Below are 19,243 nucleotides of genomic sequence, written 5' to 3'. Positions count from 1 at the left end.
GTGTATGTGTGTATACTGTATAACAATGTGATTTTTTTTCTCAGTATATTTGTCTTGTTTTAAAGTACAAATATCTAAACATTTTTAAATCAAGATACATTTACCTTAAAAGCAAAGTGATATATATATTAACTCTTGTTTTTTCAAAAATGATTCACATTAAAAAAGTAACATTACAGATTAGAAAGTATTTACTGACTGAAGTGATGCTGTGTTGCAACGGCAAACAGCTTAATCACAAATTAAGCGGCATAATATTCCAATTAATAATCAGTAAATAATAATAATCATAATAATAATAATAATAATAATAATAATAATAATTATTATTATTATTATTATTATTATTATTATTATTATTATTATTATTATCGGGTCTAATCATTGCAATAAGCATTTTATATTACATGCTAAATTCTCATACCCTCAGATGACCTTTTTAACAGGTAATCTTATTGTTCTCTTTACTGCATCATAGTTCAGTTTTTCCTGTGTTTCTCACCCATGAGCTGAGCAGGCTCCTTGCACTGGAACGTGCTCTTCTTGCCGTAGGTGGTGCCTTCTGGGAAATCAAAGTGGGCAGGATGCACATGGTACTTATCTGGAAGGCCACAGTCAACTGGCTCACACGATACTTGCTTGTTCCATTTCCTATCAGCACAGGTGATGGTCACGGTTGAGTCCGTCTACAGAGAAATGACGTCAGATTTCCAGTGAGTTCAATGCTGCTGACCAGTAAGTACACAATGCTGATACCACAGTAAAGAATACATGTGTTCCTCTTATGGGCCTGAAAGCAGCACTACTAACTAATGCTTTTGGTATTTTGCATGAGGAAAGTGCCATTTAGTTGTGCAAGGTACCGTTTCATGAAAAAGGCACAAAATGCCCTGTGCAAGTGATCCTTCTGATCACATAGACAAAACAGTTTCATTTATCATTTACTCTGAAATGTCTGCACATATCAAGGCAGCAACAATCATCCAAAAATGTCATTTCAATGCTATTAAACCATTTTATTAAAACTCATTTTAAAAATAATATTTGATATGCCTATTTTAAGGCCTCTAAATGATCAACATGATGAAACTTTGTTGAAAAATCTGTTGCACATAATCTTCTACATGCCCTAATAGTTTATACTTTTTAGCAAGTAAAATGGCTTTAAGTATAACTGTACACATCCACCTTCAGCTCGTGCTGCATATGTCTTTTTGCTGTGAAATCTTTAATTATTTTTTATCAACTAAATATGAAAATAAACATGAGAATTGTGCCCTTACACTAAACTCAGCTGTCAATCAATTGAGAGTTGACTCTCCTCAAGGAGCCCTATTTGTGTGGTGCAATGAGCTGCTGCCTATGTAGTGTTGCAAATAAGACGACTCATTTCAGTTAGATCTAGACAGCAAAGCACACTGTCTTGTTTTAAGCAGAGCTAGTGAGTAGGGAGTACAATCCAAAGGCACGACATATTCATCTTCCTTTAAAGTTCCATGTGATGCACAGTGTTTTGATAATAAGCAGACAATGTGTATAGTTTGGACACCGCTTTGCGAAAATGTTGGCACATTCTCCTGACCAAAAAACTCTGTTATTCCAAAAATGCCCCGAAATGGCCTAACATCTGGTTACAGCGCCTGATACATCTCTGAACCAGAATTTTGTTGTTATGCCTCATCTCGCAACTTAACCGCATAATGTGCTTTTTAAATACCCAATCTGGTACAAAATAAAATAAAATAAAATAAAATAAAATAAAATAAATAAATAAATCCTGTTAGCTTTTATTTTTGTAAAGAAGTACTGTAAAAGGAAATTTTGATTAAGTAAAATGTGACAAAAAGCTGAAACTAAATTATAGGATATGAATATATATATATATATATATATATATATATATATATATATATATATATATATATATATATATATATATATATATATATATTTATATATAATTGGAGCACATTCTACAAGAAAAAAACGCCATTTCAGTCTTTTTACCAGTGGTGGGTAGAGTTTTCTACATGAAAACTGTTTCAAAGTTTACACTTTTTTTTTTTTTCGTATAACAGAACTTATACCTTCAGTTTAACGCATGTGGTTGGTAAAGGAGGACTATATACACACATTATTGATAAGGTCAGACAGATATTCTCTCTCTCTCGCTCATATACTTCAACCTTTTCTTTGACTATCTGATACACCACAACAATATCTTCTTACCCAGCCATTACTCACTTTTGTATTTCTCTGTATAAAACATATGCTTTCCACATGCTAAACTCAATCAATATGTTTAGAATATCTGCACAGAATTCCCGAAAGTGACTGAACTAAGAGTGAGTGCTGAATTACAATAAATTATCACATCAGACAAGGTCATTTACAGGCGTGTGAAGAACACCCGGGTACATTCAGGTGACTGCTGACGTATAGGTACATGTGCATCAGAGCGAAGCAGAACACAACTCTCCAACGTAAAAACAAATAATAAAAATAAAACAGCTTTATAAACATTGCGTAATATCCAGACCTTTGTAAAGGAAGCTTGAATCAGGCAAGAAATTTCCTGTTCAGTCTCTGTCCAAATGCAATAAAATTCAAAACATCTGCATCATTGTTATGATGCTAACGCTTTATTTTAATTTGACATTCTACCAACTATAAGTAGCTTTGCAGCTAAATGTCGAATAATTCGATTATTAGCAGACTGTCTGCATAATATCTGCTAACTCTTTATTTTGGTGGTTCCCAAACTTTGCAAGAATATGTCAACTTATTCTAGTAACCCTAACCCTAACCTAACAGCCTACTAAAACTCTAATGAGACTGTAGTTGACATGTAGCGGCAAATCAAAGAGAGTTAGTGGACATTAAGTAGATTGTCTTAAGATGACTATCGAAAGTTTAACCAGTATGATAGTTAACCAACTAAACTAATAGAGAACAGAATTACTAAAAATGAAACTGAAATTAAGTTCCTCATTAGGAAAGCACACATTTAACCAGATAAACACACATAAATGCATGCATGCATTTATGTTAGGGTTAGTAGCCTAACATTTTCGCAAAAATTGTTTGTGTGGATGGTGCTTCTTTAATACAAATTTTTAGCTGAGAGGTTCACCACTTATTTGGGCTACTGTGCCTAAATAAACACATCCACCGCCTCACTGACTAATCAAGATACACACACCAACGCTTTTGTTTAAATGCATCACTATATCAAACACTAATAAACATTTTGAAATTAAAGGGTTAATTCACTCCATAAAAAAAAAACGTAAATAAATGAATAAATAAATACAAAATTATGTTGTCATGTCATTCCAAATCCATCAGACATTGAGGTTTGTTCTTGTGCATCAAGCAAATACGGTTGAGCTTCTCTTTAGCACATTTGATGTGTTCTGTGTGTATTGATTAGTCCTTGCATGTGAATAAGTCTAAAATAACTGAGTTAGCCACATTAAAGTGTGTCTCCTCCCAGAGGTGTCACCCATTCAAACTGAGGGGAACGTTCCCCTTCAGATTTCTGAGCCAAGTGGATTTTGAATGCAGCTTCCAAAATACTATATACTGTGTGTGTGTGTGTGTGTGTGTGTGTGTGTAAAGTACAGACCAAAAGTTTGGACACACCTTCTCATTCAAAGAGTTTTCTTTATTTTCATGACTATGAAAATTGTAGATTCACACTGAAGGCATTAAAACTATGAATTAACACATGTGGAATTATATATGGAATTATATACATAACAAAAAAGTGTGAAACAACTGAAAATATGTCATATTGTAGGTTCTTCAAAGTAGCCACCTTTTGCTTTGATTACTGCTTTGCACACTCTTGGCATTCTCTTGATGAGCTTCAAGAGGTAGTCACCTGAAATGGTCTTCCAACAGTCTTGAAGGAGTTCCCCGAGAGATGCTTAGCACTTGTTGGCCCTTTTGCCTTCTGTCTGCGGTCCAGCTCACCCCTAAACCATTTCGATAGGGTTCAGTTCCGGTGACTGTGGAGGCCAGGTCATCTGGCGCAGCACCCCATCACCCTCCTTCTTGGTCAAATAGCCCTTGATGCCTTCAGTGTGACTCTACAATTTTCATAGTCATGAAAATAAAGAAAACTCTTTGAATGAGAAGGTGTGTCCAAACTTTTAAAACCGGTAGTCAAATAAATGCTGGGCCTCTTATAGTGACCGGGGGCGTGGTCAACACGGGCAAATAAAGGCCGGTCTTAAATAAAGACCAGGGGGAAAATTTGTGCAGCACAACCAGATAACGAACGTACACACCCACTGACCGTTTCTCGTTCTTGAGTCAAGAACCGGTTGCATCGATTTTCGGATCAACAGTACACTGAACCGAGAACTGTTTCTGTCGGACGCGTCCGATTTGAGAACTGAGGATCTGATGATACTACGCATCCATGATTCAGCGTGACGCAGACTGACACACAGCGCGTTTGAACCAAACTGATTATTTTGGCGATTGATTCTGAACTGATTCTGTACTAATGTTATGATCTCTGTCCACTGGAAACGCTATCGCATTTAATTTAAAACAGGTTATTTAAAACAATTACTTATCAAACAGATGGAATACATCTGTTACATGTGCAGATACAGGTGCATCTCACACATTTCAAGCTGGAGTTTTACCAGGTTTGTACCAACTCAATAAACATTTTAGTGTTACTGTGGCAGTTACATATCTCAATACTCAAGGACTGACATTATTCCAGATGTTATTATTGGAGTATTCTGGCATTAAATCTACATTACCCAATATTTCACAGCTTTGAGACATTGTGTGCAAACTGCTGATTGATTACAATATAGTTAACAGACAAATTGTAAAAATAAATAAAAAATAATAATTTAAATCACACTTAATCAAGTAGAAGAGCAACAGTTTGACTGGATTTCACATTGGTTATCCATTGAAAATCTGAGAATAGTGTTTGCAAGATGAAAACAAACAAGGAAACATACACGCACACACACAAGTGGAGAGAACAGATCGTTTCGAAGATAGCACAATCTAAAGCAGATTTCCTGGAAGCCGTGTGACACAAGTGAAGCAAGTGCACTTTCTAATGAAGCTCTACAAGATGCAACTTGACACCATTGTCCTTGCTCCCATGCTGACGCCACAGAAACATGCAGTTCTGACATATCAATTGCATGACCTTGTCATAAATGCTGTTGAGATGATGAATGAAGAGATCAAACGTGAGGGCGTGATCGGATCACCCTGGGCGATGTTTGATCAAACTATTACATCACTGAAATGACAACTGATGAAACACAAAGGGAAAATATTAAAAGAAACACAAAGTTCCTTGCTCCTTTGGTATATAAGCTTGCATTCACAATGACTGCTTGAATGAGTGCTGGCAATCTGAAGCTGACACAGAATCAGCATATGGAGACCTCTGCAGAATTGGAGTTCAACTGGAATCTCTACATAATTGCAATAAGAGTGTAGTGTTTACTATTAAGTTTATTATGCAAATTATCCTGTATGTGTCTGGGCATGTCTGGGCATCTTTAACTTCATGTAAATGCAAATGCAGCGTTGGAGTGAAGTCAATGGTGCACACAGTAAGAATATTTTCACTTTTTTGGTTATCCTTACCAGGTTTGTACTAAAACAGTAATAAAGTCAGTATACACCATGCAAACAGATGCACCCAGAATTTGAACAAATGTTAAACCACACATTAAGAGCTTTCCCATAATAAATAAATAAAACATAAAAAACACTATTATAAAGGAAATGCTTAATACTTAATAATAAGTCAGTGCTACCAGTGATAGGGCCAAATTCAGAATACAATCTATTAACAAGACAAACTATGAATACCTAGAATGTGAATGCATTGGGCGAAGTTTCACATTCAGCACTTTCCCACAGAAAACCACTCTAAAGTCTGTTTGCATGCTATTTGCACGTTCATAATCTGCTTGCCTATATATATGCATCATCTATAAGGTGTATATTGTGTTCGATCTTTTAATATCACTCTATGGCACATTATGCATTTTCAAGTTATATACAACAACAATAGCACAATGCAAAATTACTACAACTAAAATTAAACTTAATACAATTAAAATGAATAAAATATGATAAAAAATATAATAAAAATATGATTTATTAATACTTTTTGCAAAATTATATATAAATAATATTACAACTATACTGATGTAAGGCCTACTTGCATTGTTCTACCCGCGATACGAATGGCACAGTGGTTCTTATTCGGTGAATGATCAGCTTTAGATCCAACATAATCTTTCTCATTTTGTCTGCCCATTCTGGTGAATACCTGGCTCTTGATGATGTCATCGTCCCGGTGGATTTGTAAGACATAACCGCTGTTGCACGTGACAGTGCAGCGCGCTCCATTGAAGTAGCCACTGTCGCTGCAATGCACCTCTGCATTCCGGATCAGCGGCTCTTGGCAATCAATGGCCTCACAGGAGTAATGAACACAACTGAAAACAGAAAGATTGAGACAAAGGGACGCGTGACAAGGTTATATTTGTTGTTGCAATTAACACATTAATTCAGAGGTTATCAGCAAACCTCCAATATGACATGATTTATATTTTGTATTATTATTATTATTATTATTATTATTAATCTAATAGAAAAGGCAGATTAATAACATATTATCATAAAACATAGACACTGAGTCAGTGGTTGAACTTAAATTTAAATCAATGAGAAGTAAATTGGCAAACCTTGAGCTCTGGAAACCCTGAAGGGGACATTTATTTTTACTTACTGGAATAAAACAGGTCAGCTTTATAAAAAAAAAAAAAAAAAAAAATTGGTACCTATTCATGAAACCACAGATATTTAGCACATTTACAGTAACAGATTATGTGCATTTTAACCGGATTCCTTCAGAAGCTATTATACACTTACATTTCACTTCAGCCTTTTTTTTTCTCAAATAAAAGTCAATATCTATCGTTCACGGGGGGTGGTGGGGGGGGGGGTGTTTGTTAGGAAATTGAAAGGATTGAGGGGGAGCTTTGGTGTCTGATGTCTACACTGCTCTTTGTTACATAAAGAGTAATTAATGTTGCCAGATGAACAATGCTGTACATATTGAGAGCTAAACACTATCCTCAGAAAGATGAAAAAAAAAAAGAAAAAAAAGCAAGAGGGAAGGAAAAATAAATCTCTACTGGAGTCAGTTTGTAAATGCAGAGTTGGCATTTTTCAACTCTTAGCTGACCAAGTTGAATCCTGGCAGATCTGGCGGTGGTCAGAGGGGCAAACATGAGGTGTGGGGGCTTTCAGTAAGCAAGAAATGAAGAAATATGGTTTAAGGTTTCAGACACGTTTTTTAAAGCAGGAGAACATGAAAAAAGCTTCTCTCCAGTAACTGGAATCACTAAAATGTTGTTTTATGTAAACTTAAAATAAAAAAAAAAAATTTTTACTATTCGTGAAGTTTTAATTAGCTGTTATTAACATGACGTAATATTTGCCCTTAGAAATTATTTTGTCACTTCACAGGACCATTTAAAATAAACTACTGGATGTAAATATTAAAAATGCATGGAGTCCAGTAATAAAAGAAAATTACAGGACCTAAGATACTCAATTTTCCTTATAAATACATATAAAATGTCACCTATATTCCCTAAGTTTAATTAAAGTAATTTGACTAACTCAACCGCTAATGGTTAGGATTCGCTCATAATCATTTTGAATCAACAATCATTTTTTTTAAGTACAAGTCATCAAAACACACACACACACACACACACACACAGAGAGAGAGAGAGACAGACAGACAGAAAGGTTGATTGATTGATTGATAGAATGATTGATCATCCTTTTATTTTTTATTTATTTCTTTGTTTATTTTTAAATATGTTCCTAATCAATCAATTGATCAGTCAGTCAATGTTTCTATTGAAAACAAACATGATGCTGCATTAAATTATGTTATTCAATACAATATACTGGCATATATATATATATATATATATATATATATATATATATATATATATATATATATATATATATATATATATATATATATATATACACACATATACATATACATATATATACATATACATATATACATATATATATATATATATATATATATATGTGTGTGTGTGTGTGTGTGTGTGTGTGTGTACGCACACAGACACAAAACCCAGTGCCAAATACAGCTCTGTAAACACATTAAAGTGATGCTTAAGTGGTATAAGTAACTGAAAAAAGGGAAGGACACATAAAACCAATCCATGCTAATGGCCCCTGTTGTTAACAACAGTGGGAATAGGGGACATGGTTTTTCGTATCAGACAGTGTTACAGGAAATATGGTGTTAGTGGTCAAAGGCCACTGCATAAGATCTGACCAGAGCAGCAATAGATTACATTTGTGTATTCATACCATATAAACATAAGCAGTTTGCAAGTTCTGAATTATTCAGCATTTATGCCGCTGAGCATTATTTTACTAAAATAAATCAGGCACTCAATAAAGAGCACTATGGACCTGAAGCAAATCAACCCGCTGTCAATACAGCATAAGAGCAGGCACTTTGCAGTCAAAGGGCAATTCATGGCAAGCAAATAATTTCCAGATTTTTCAACCTTGTTTCAAAATTACCCAATTCTATAAATCAAATAAATTATGTTTATTGCACATACTTACATGAATGGACATTATATTATTGAAAGCACGATAAGCATGTAACACAGTCCTATAGTGCCCTTGTTCATGTGGTTTTTAACTGGTTTGGATGCTCACCATAGTTTTACATTTAAAATGGAAACAATGCATAGATTATTTCTGGCATCACTTAGAAATGATTTCAAAGTCAGATGTAAAGTATTTTCTTTCCTGGTAATGGAATATACCGTAATATATTGTGGTTTACGAGAAATGAACTTACTGCACTAATGCAGAGCTTGTGAAAGTGTATCGTTTTATTTATGACAGTGATGTGTTTTTTACTAGTTTTGTGTGTTTTTGTAGTCTCCTTATGGACTGTAAATATGGTACACACCGATTTTGGCCTTAAATAGATCAGGAAATAATATAAAACAGATTCTCTTAAACATGTCATATGAAACTTTTTTTTTTCAGTATACATTAAATACACTTATAATGTTACACAAAATTCATCATTTTGTTGTCCATAGACCATTTTCCAGCCTCTCTGACCAATTAAACTGGCTATTTGTGGATGCTGAACAACAATGCTTTGATTGCTGTCAGGTATAATATTGTTAAAACAGGAAAAAAGTATTTGACAGTTGGGCAGAATAATAAACTTGTTTTCCTTTGAATTATGTCTATTTGCCTTTCCCATTATTTTTCTTCGTATTGTATTAAGCCCTCACTACATTTTGTTAAATGTTTCTGAAAACAGGACTTTATTTTATTCAGCTTGTCAACTGAATGTTTATATATGTAACATCAGGGACATTTTCAGGGAATGCTCTTTTTGGACTAAGTGATCATATTTTATCTCAGAAGGCCAAGGATAATTAGTTTCTTCATAAAACCTTCTTAACATCCAAAACCAAAAATGTCCAAAACTTCTTAATTTTACTCTGTTTCATAAACTGCATGGAATAATATCTCATAAGGATCTAGAAACCTAGGCATAACTGCTCACCTCTGGCCCATGGGGTTGTATATTTCATTGCTCTGACAGCCGCTGATGGTGATTGGGTCAAAGAACTGGAAGGAACGCAAGCCAATGCCAGAGATGGCCACGAGATCGGAGCGGAACATGAGGAGAATGGCTTTGGTGTGGTAGAAGGCCATGCTCAAGTCATGACTCACTGGGATGACCAGAGGATTGGTGCGGCAGCTCAAACGCCAGTCGCCTAAACATTTCAGGGGAAGGAATGGACACATATGACAGTAATCAGAATTTAGGCAGTTGCTAATAACCCAAAGTCAAATAGAAAAAATAAATAAATAAATAAATGTCACAAGCTCTCACCTAAGCTGTGGATGCTCTCTTTAGTGTCGATCAGCTGGACTGTGATGTTACACTGGGTTTGGTCAATGTAACTGGTTCCATCTGCGGCTAAATGGATGATAACGGCCGCAGCAACCATAGGATGTGAGAAATACGCCTGCCGGACACAAGGACTTACATTTATGCCAAATAAGTTTTGGAACTCCCAAAGCTTACTGCCAGATTCTGGATGATGAATTCTTCAAACAGTGGTACAAGACAATATGGTCCTTCAAGAACCAATTTTAACTTATCTGTCTATAAAGCCTATAAATTATTCTTTATGTATTTCAAAACAATTCAGCATGGTATCCTTATTTAGTGAGGGTCAATTTTTTTAGGATTCTTGTTTTACCCAAGAAAAGTCTCTTAGAACCAGACACTAATTCTGGAGACTCCAGGTAGTTTGCAGTTCTAAAAAATGGTGGTGCAGGAGATTAAATGGTTGCTGATGGTTCCACACCTTCATTTTTACCTTAATTCTTCATTATTTTACATTTAACAGGCATCTTTTCTTCCCCACCTTTTTATTTCTGACCCTGCTGACCCTATAAACATTTTGCTGTTTAGTTATTATGATTGATGTGGTTTGGAATTGGTAAAATGTGCTTGGGGGAAAAAAATATCTGAATACCAACTTGACTAACGAGTATGCATGCTTTGTAGTATACATTTCCTTAAATTAATAAAAACAGCTGCATTTAGATCCTGCTCCTATTTCCCTTACATAGTGTGACTCATAGCTATGAGCTAAAACTTACTTTTTACCTCTAGTGCGTCACATTAATGTACTTAATAAACCTGCATGCCACAACAGATCACACTCTGTAATGTATTATAACAACTATGAATCATATTTAAAATTGAAATCTCCCAACATGTCAAATAAAATTATGGTAAAAAAATAAAAATAAAAACTTACCTTTAACCAATACTGGGGATACCAGGAAACACCCTGTGCCTCTCGACATGGAAACCAGGCGTACTGAGACACTCCATCAGAGAGGTCAAACACTTTAGACTGGCATGTCTGGGGACAGACAACATATACGTTTACCAAAAATGTATGCGAAGATTAAATTGAATTGAATGAATGAATGATGAATATAGAAAAAGAAATTTCATCAAACTCCAAGGCTTTTTAAACTTTTCTAAATGTCTAAAGAAGGCTTTGTCTTGATTTTCTTATGAATTTACAGAACTTTCTAACTGAGAAAGTTTAAATCTTTAAGGATTTTGAAAATGAATTGAACTACTCACTGTAATTCCTTGATAGTCTTTCTTTAAAAAAAAAAAAAGTGTTTTCATGCCTTTTTCTGTTTGCCCCTCTGCATGCAGAGCCAAAGGTCAAAATATGTCTATAACACGCCTGTCTGTTTCTATAAAGTGGGGCAGTTGCAACTTTGCAAGGACAGTCTGTACGTTTTCATATGTAAAGGATTTGCGACTGATGATTCAAACGTGAGTTTTGAGCAGTGTAGAGTAATTGTAAGAGCCTGTTGTTTGTCATTTCACCAATCACATTTTTAGGTTTTATGTTTACGCAGCGCAATACGCAACCTGTTAAAAGACAGTGTAAGTCATTATAATCAGTAATTATGTACCCATTGGATGCAACAAATGCCTCATTTGAAATGGGTTTTATTGGTTTTGTCTCATCGCGCCGCGACACACGGCATCACAGTGTTAAGAGGCGTAACATTTCCATCACGATCATCACGACTTGTATTAATGTTGTTTTGTCTGCTAGAGTTGGAATGCAGTTGAATAGCTCTGAAAACAATGTCTACCCTCATCTGCATCATGTGATGTGTACTACGGAAATGATTTTATCAAACCTCACTGAAAAAAAAGAGCTGTACACATCATGACATTAGACAAGGACACCATGTTTCGCCCATTCTCATGACCATATGGAATATGATACATGTAATTGGAACCACTATGGAAAACACACAGAAAAATAACGAAGCATCTGACCAAGAGATCTGCTGATGTGTCATGTATGATCTCATCCCTTAAGGGAATAAAACTATATTGCATTTCCAAGTATTTCAACTGCAGGTGGCAAGGTGTTTTTTTTTTTTTTTTTTCTAAATGCAAGGCATGCATTTTTATACATGTTTATGCTGAGCAAAAAAACCTTCACCCAAACTGATAAGCACCATACACTAGTGTAACAGACAGGACTCCCTTATGAACAAGACATGAGCTTAATTGTACTGAATTTGTGCATTTAAATAATTACCTGGCACCTGGGTAGAAAATATGAAAAATAACATAATACATTGACTCTCAAAATGTAAGACTTACATTTTATGAATGACCTAGGACCATGGTTTCAGATAAAAATTAATTAATTAATTAATTGATTAATTAAGAAATCGACTCTTCTTCTTTTACTCTGCTGTTCTACTTATGAAAAAAAAAAAAAGTAATTGAATGAACATCTTGGATGGCCTGAGGTGAGTAAATTAACAGCAAATCTACATTTTCACTTATGTTTATTTTACACTGAACTTTACTTAAAGAAAGCACTTTTTCTTCTTTACATACTTAAGAACACCTTTAAAGGTAAACGGGGGAAGTCGTGGCCTAGTGGAAGTAGAGAGTTTGACTCCTCGCCCTAGGGTGGTGGGTTCGAGTCTCGGGCTGGCAATACCACGACTGAGGTGCCCTTGAGCAAGGCACTGAACCCCAAAACTGTTCCCTGGGTGCCGCAGCATAAATGGCTGCCCACTGCTCTGGGTGTGTGTTTATGGTTTGTGTGTGTTCATTGCTGTGTGTGCGCACTTTGGATGGGTTAAACGCAGAGCACAAATTCTGAGTATGGGCCACCATACTTGGCTGTATGTCATGTCACTTTCACTAATTTTGATGAACATTTAAGCTTATTATAATTTTAACTGTAGTATTGTAGTATTAACTGTAGTTCATATTAAATTGAAAGCTAATATAACAAAGTTAAATGTAACAAATATACCAGCTTCATTGCAAATGTTTAATTACAAATATGTTTAAATAAATGGCATGTAAGTTTCAAAAGAAATTAGATTAGTATAATGTAATTATGAAATGACATTTAAAGTGGTAATTAAGTCATACTTTAGTGGGTCAAAAAAGCATTCTAAAGTTCAACTAATTGCATTTAATAAAATGCAGTGGTGTATAAAGTACCCGAAAGCCATACTCAAGTACAGATATCTTACAAGAAAATTACTTTGGTAGAAGTTGAAGTCATCATTTAGAATATTACTTGAGTAAAAGTCTTAAAGTATGTGATATTCATTATACTTAAAGAGCTAGTTCACCCAAAAATGAAAATTATGTCATTAATTAGGGGTGCGCGATAAATATCGTCCGATAATTAATGGGCGTTCTGTCAGTAAAGCCGGTTCTCTAATCAATGGTAAATTCCATCAGGTGGAATTTACAGCTGATTAGAGAACTGGCTTTACTGACAAGATGCGCATTAATTATACGATATTTATCATGCACCCCTATCATTAATTACCCGTAAGACCTCCGTTCATCTTCCGAACACAGTTTAAGATATTTTAGATTTAGTCCAAGAGCTTTCTGTCCCTCCATTAAAAATGTATGTACAGTATACTGTCCATGTCCAGAAAGGTAAGAAAAACATCATCAAAGTAGTCCATGTGACATCAGAGGGTCAGTTAGAATTTGTTGAAGCATAGTAAATACATTTTGGTCCAAAAATAACAAAAATTAGACTTTATTCAGCATTGTCTTCTCTTCCGGGTCTGTTGTGAGCGCGTTCACAACACTGCAGTGACGCTGCTGACATTTGACGCTGCTGACGTGTTATCTTTGTTATTGGGTGCACCAGAAAACACGTCAGCAGTGTCATACGTCAGCAGCATTGTGATTGCACTCACAACAGACCCGGAAGAGAAGACAATGCTGTTTTAACCCGGGAAATGTATCGGCATAAAAGAACATTTTAATTAGGAAATGTAGTGCAGTAAAAGTAAAAGTTAGCTGAAATATAAAAACTCAGGTAAAGTACAGATACTCCCAAAAAATACTTAAGTACTATAACGAAGTATTATAACTTCGTTACAATACACCACTGATAAAATGTAAACTTTAATGCATTCCAATTTATTTGCAATTAAAATTAAATTAAGTGTCCAAAAATTTGACAAATTTTTCACTCAAGTATATTATTTTCATCATAAAGACTTTTTCTATTCGGTAAAATTTACTTTTCTCAAAGGAACATGCAAAACTGCACTTCTGTAGTGGCTTCTGGCCTCCTCTTTATGTATTTATCAATGATTTGATGAGGTCATTAGAGGAATGGCTACCTATCAGTGGGTGGTGGAAGTCTCCCTGTGGATCCATAGCAGGCCTGTGACATCACTGTAAAACCACAACATCACCGCCAGGAAAGGCCCACCAATAGCCCAGCATGAGGGGCTAAATAAACCAATAAAACAAATGATCTACAACTTATTGACTCAAACCACAGGTTACTGGAATGTGAGGACAGGCAGTAAATTATAAAAGGAGCTGGAAAAATCAACACTCAGTGCTCGGAGCCGGTTGGGGTGTTTTTTCAACCGAGAGGAAAACCAAAAAAATAAAAAATACCTTGATTGAGATCTTGTGCTGTGAGGCTGGTCACGTAAGTGGATCACTGACAGCTGCAAAGTTCAACTTGGTGCGGTTTCAAGCGTAGAAAATTGCACTGTGATGTAATAGTGGCTGTTTTTGTCACCAGGTCCCACACATCATGGTATGTACGTGTAGTAAAAAAAGCAGGGGCGACATGCAGGATAATTGCACTTATAACCCAGCACCATGGTCGACCCAGCAACTGGACGTTTCAATGTGAAGTTAATTATAAGCAAACAACCTCAAGTGCTCAGTCCTGAAAACAAAGTAAGCCTGAGATGGTTTGACAATTGCGTCCGAGGGCTAATGCTTACCAGCTGTGTAGTTCTAGAGTGAAACGTCCCCTACCACCACCTTACTACACACACGTATACACAGAAGAACCACAGCCAAACCCCAAGATTTTGTTTGTAAATCACCACTTAAGATAAAAGGAAATGGAGAAGAATCATTGGGAGCCACAGGGGCAGGCCTCCTGCATGCCTGTCCCTCCTCTGTCTGCATGGGCAAAACTCTTCTTGAGGCCTCACTGGCTTTGTTTACATGCACAACCTTTGTTTCGATCGGACAGAATTTGTTCTGACTGATGAATTTAAATGTAGTGTTTATATGAACGCTAAATAAAGTGAACAGGTTGACGTGCCACAAGCTTCAAATTGAACATGATTTTTTGATATGAGCACACTGCACGAATATAGACGGTTTCCTGCTGTTTGCACATAATAATATTTTTTTCTTTTTCTTATTTAATTAATATGTCACAATTTGTTAAAACTGTTGTGCCTTGCTGCTTATATTTATGGTGCAGTAATGAGTGGATGAGAAACAAGGACTGGTGGGACATACCACTTCACAAACACTGAGTGAAAGGAGAGTTTTATAATGACAGAACATTCATTTATACAGTTTATTCAACAGGAAGAACAGATCGTTTGGTGCATCATACATCATTACCAGGGCTTGATATTAACATTTTTGCTCTCCAGCTACTTTGGCTAGTGGTTTTGCAAAATTACTAGCAACTCAGCATTTTCACCCGCCACAATTTTGTTGCTGGGAAATTACATTTTATATGATTAAAGTTCACGACTGCATACTAAAATTTACTTAAATTGATTTCCAGGTAATTTTTGCCTATGTAAAAAGGCAGTCTTTTTACTAACCTTATTAAATGCATGATTTTTCATATTAAATAATGTAGTTAAATAAATGTTGTTAATATATACAGTTAATATAACAAGACTATAGGACTGCTACCATTCAAGTGAAATCAGAATCAACAAAACAGATCTATTACACTGCAGGATAGGCAGAATTTGCTTTTTAGATGATTTTACACAGACAAATGTAATGAAGCTCAAATGTAGCCTGCCATGAATTCATTTATGCTGCAAAATTACAACTGCATAAATAATGCAAGTGACTTGCAAGTGAGTGAGTCATTGAGTCAAATGATTTGTTCAGATGGCTGATTCATTCAAGAATGAACCAAGTGCCTGTCTGTATAAATGGATTACTGAATCATTGATTTGTTCAATACACAATCATTTGCTCTGAAATGCACGACTAATTCTGTGATCTTTGTTTGGAACTATTTTCATTAAAACGAACACAAACAGTCTAAAATGCAAGTCACTTAATATTAACTACTTGTTTGAACTCTTGCATAAAATCAATGTTAAGGGTTAGTTCCCTCAAAAATGAAAATTAGCCTGTGTTTTACTCACCCTCGAGACACCCTAGACGAATCCAATCGGAGTTATGTAAGAAATTGTCCTAGCACTTCTAAGCTAGCATTGTAGTGGGTGGGTGTTTCTTTACAACATTCCAAAACACGATAAATAAAGTGCAAACATCCATTATAAAACGTGCCTCACACGGTTCCGGGGGGGGTGGGGGGTGGAAGAATGAAGGCCTCCTGTAGTGAATCCATGTGTTTTTGTAAGAAAATTATCCATTTCAAATGTAATAAACACTTTTCTCTCAATTTTGCTGACTGTCGTATGGGAAAGCGTTATGGCGGATGATGTAGAATGTATGCATCACGCGTGCCTCTTGTAGTCTCATGAGAATGTTTAAGGAAACAAGGTTTCCAAAGTTTCCGCCATAACTTCTCTTTGTTGGTGAAATGATGGGGTTGCATGACTTTGCTCCTGAGAGGTGTGTTTTAGTGGAGTGCAGCAACCCGACGATGTAAGCGCAGCGCTATTTCTGCCTCGGTGCTACATGTCCGAGGCTATTAGCCCAGCCTGGCCCATTTGAAGCACTGGCTAGAACTTAGCTTAGAAGTGCTAGTGCAATTTTTTATATAACTCAGATTGGATTCATCTGAAAGAAGAAAGTCATATACACCTAGGATGGCTTGAGGGTGATTAAAACTCTGGCTAATTTTCATTTTTGGATGAACTAACCCTTTAAATTTACCGTTGGTTTTCAGGGTAAACTGCACTCTTTTGGTCATGGCATGTTGCTTAACTAGGCTGTATATATGTTATAAATATAAAAACAAAATGTTACTGCATTATGTTTCTTCTGTTTGCAGTTGCGTTCATTTGTTTAGATTTCTTCATGATATTCTTTCACACACAGCTTTGCACAACCTTGTCACTGTCAGAACATTAACCACTATAAATTGCAGTTTGCACCAAATGTAAGGAAATCAAAAAAACATTCTTACTGAAATGTTGGTGATTACTTAATTAGACGTTTTAATCACATTTGTTGTCCAGGCAGGCAAGTAAAATTCTCTTTGACTTGCCCTTTCAAAACATCGTATTAATGTCAAGCTTTGTTACCGCTATATAAACCGTTCCAACCGTGAAATCCACCCGCATTTGGCAAGTTTTAATGTTAAGCCCTGGTCATTATGCTATTTCTACATAATTGCACATGCACAATCCGGTCAGTTTTTCAATCCGATCAAGTGTTTATATGCACTCTCAGTCATATTAGAAATAATAAACCACCCCTTTCAATCTGATCAAAATCTAATTCCAACTGAGCTTAATCTGAGTTCATTGAAATCCAATATTCAAATTAAAATATTTACTAGTATTCATAACTGAAATAGTGTTTCCCATAGCCTTGCACTCTATTTGTGGTAGCATATATATGCAAATTCATTCCCTGCCAGCAGGAGGAGCTTGTAGAGCGAATCAACAAGGGTTTCCCTGGTAATGGCTGTAATTAAATAAGCGCTGAGCCTGCCCTCACAAACGCTGCTCAGGTATTACAGGCAAGATGAAATGAAAATGACATCCATAATTTTCTGAAGACAGTCGGTTTTCTTTAGAAATGCAGTGATATCAAATTACCAGCACCAGGTTTAGACTCTGACACGTGCAGTGCTCAAGTTTATTCAACAAAGTCATTTTCATTTTTGGTAACAACTTGGTACCGAAGTACCGGGTCTTTTGACAACACTAGATTGGGGCAAAAAAAAAAGGTTTTGTTTTCAGGCTTACTTTGTTTTCAGGTCCTTTTGCAGTTTGTAGTTGTGGGGTCTGGTTAAAAATGTGTTCCTTGGATTTGATCCCCATCAGTTGAAATTGTATTTGTTGGTTGTGCCAATTGCTTTGGGCCCCTGGAATAATCTCCAGCTTCCTCCCCATTAACGATGTCCCTGATCCTTCAACAGTTCTTTTGGCATCCATCCAATACCCCAACCCTACCTTATTTAGGTTTGGTTTTTGGCTTGTTACCATTAAACTAGTCAAGGAAATTCTTGGACAGTGGTTTTCAACCCTGCTCCTGGAGCCCCCCAATACTGCCTACTTTATCTCACACATCAACTCCAGGACTTGGTGTCTCTCCCACTGAGCAGACGACCTGAATCAGGTGTGTCTGCTTAAGTTGTTCGGGGGGCTCCAGGAACAAGATTGAAAACCACTACCCTAAGGGTTACTTTGTGCTTAGAGTGAATCTTGAGCTTTTACCCTCTTTCATGGATGCCAAACAAAACATGTATACCTCCTCTTCAATAAAGATTGCATTAACTTGTGAACAAAGCCAGTCACTCAGAAGTGTTAAAGTTCATCACTGCACCAAAATAGAGCAAATTTTCAGTAAATCTTTACAAAAGTTGTGGATATGTAACAGGTGTTCTGTGCAGAGGTAAAACAAAAAAGTACTCCATGGTTGACTCAGGTCAGTCACAGCAAACTGCAGTGGTCTTTAAGAGGAACCCATGCTTCTCTGTACAACATAACAAAGGTCTTCACAGTGCACCCGAGACCCGTCGACCCGGGACCTGTATGGGTTCGGGTCTATATTTTAAATGATCAGCCGGGTTCGGGTCGGAGTCATCGGACTCGGAGAACACCCGGCCGTGATCAAACACTGCATGTGTTTTTTGTAACTTGCAACTTGTAAAATAAGAAAAAAAAAAAAAAGTGTGAACCAAAAAAAAAAAGTGATCTCTCTCTCTCTGCCGTTAGAAGCAGAGCGCGCAGACTCAGAGGTAATGCAAGTGCACGCACGGTAATAATGCTTGCAGACTTGACACACTAATATTTTATATATATAATATAATATATATTATTATATTTCAAAAGGGCAAACAGTCAAAGTTATTATGTG

The 19,243-nt window shown here is 36.0% G+C and overlaps 1 protein-coding gene across 1 annotated transcript in view; it reads right to left on the bottom strand.

Annotated features, from left to right (window-relative positions):
- Positions 1–19,243, bottom strand: part of pappaa (pregnancy-associated plasma protein A, pappalysin 1a) — a 102,217-nt gene that overhangs the window by 27,058 nt on the left and 55,916 nt on the right. Inside the window, exons 12-16 of the mRNA XM_026259935.1 lie at positions 10,947–11,054; positions 10,007–10,142; positions 9,674–9,887; positions 6,335–6,503; positions 503–686 (exon numbers count right to left, since the gene is read on the bottom strand). Of these exons, the coding sequence (XP_026115720.1) occupies positions 503–686; positions 6,335–6,503; positions 9,674–9,887; positions 10,007–10,142; positions 10,947–11,054 (811 nt within the window). The remainder of the gene's footprint in view (positions 1–502; positions 687–6,334; positions 6,504–9,673; positions 9,888–10,006; positions 10,143–10,946; positions 11,055–19,243) is intronic.

This window comes from Carassius auratus, unplaced genomic scaffold (genome assembly GCF_003368295.1).
Source record: "Carassius auratus strain Wakin unplaced genomic scaffold, ASM336829v1 scaf_tig00215316, whole genome shotgun sequence".
Lineage (NCBI taxonomy): Eukaryota > Metazoa > Chordata > Actinopteri > Cypriniformes > Cyprinidae > Carassius > Carassius auratus.
The sequence above is the reverse complement of the archived record's forward strand: the minus strand, read 5'-3'. Positions and strand labels throughout refer to the sequence as shown.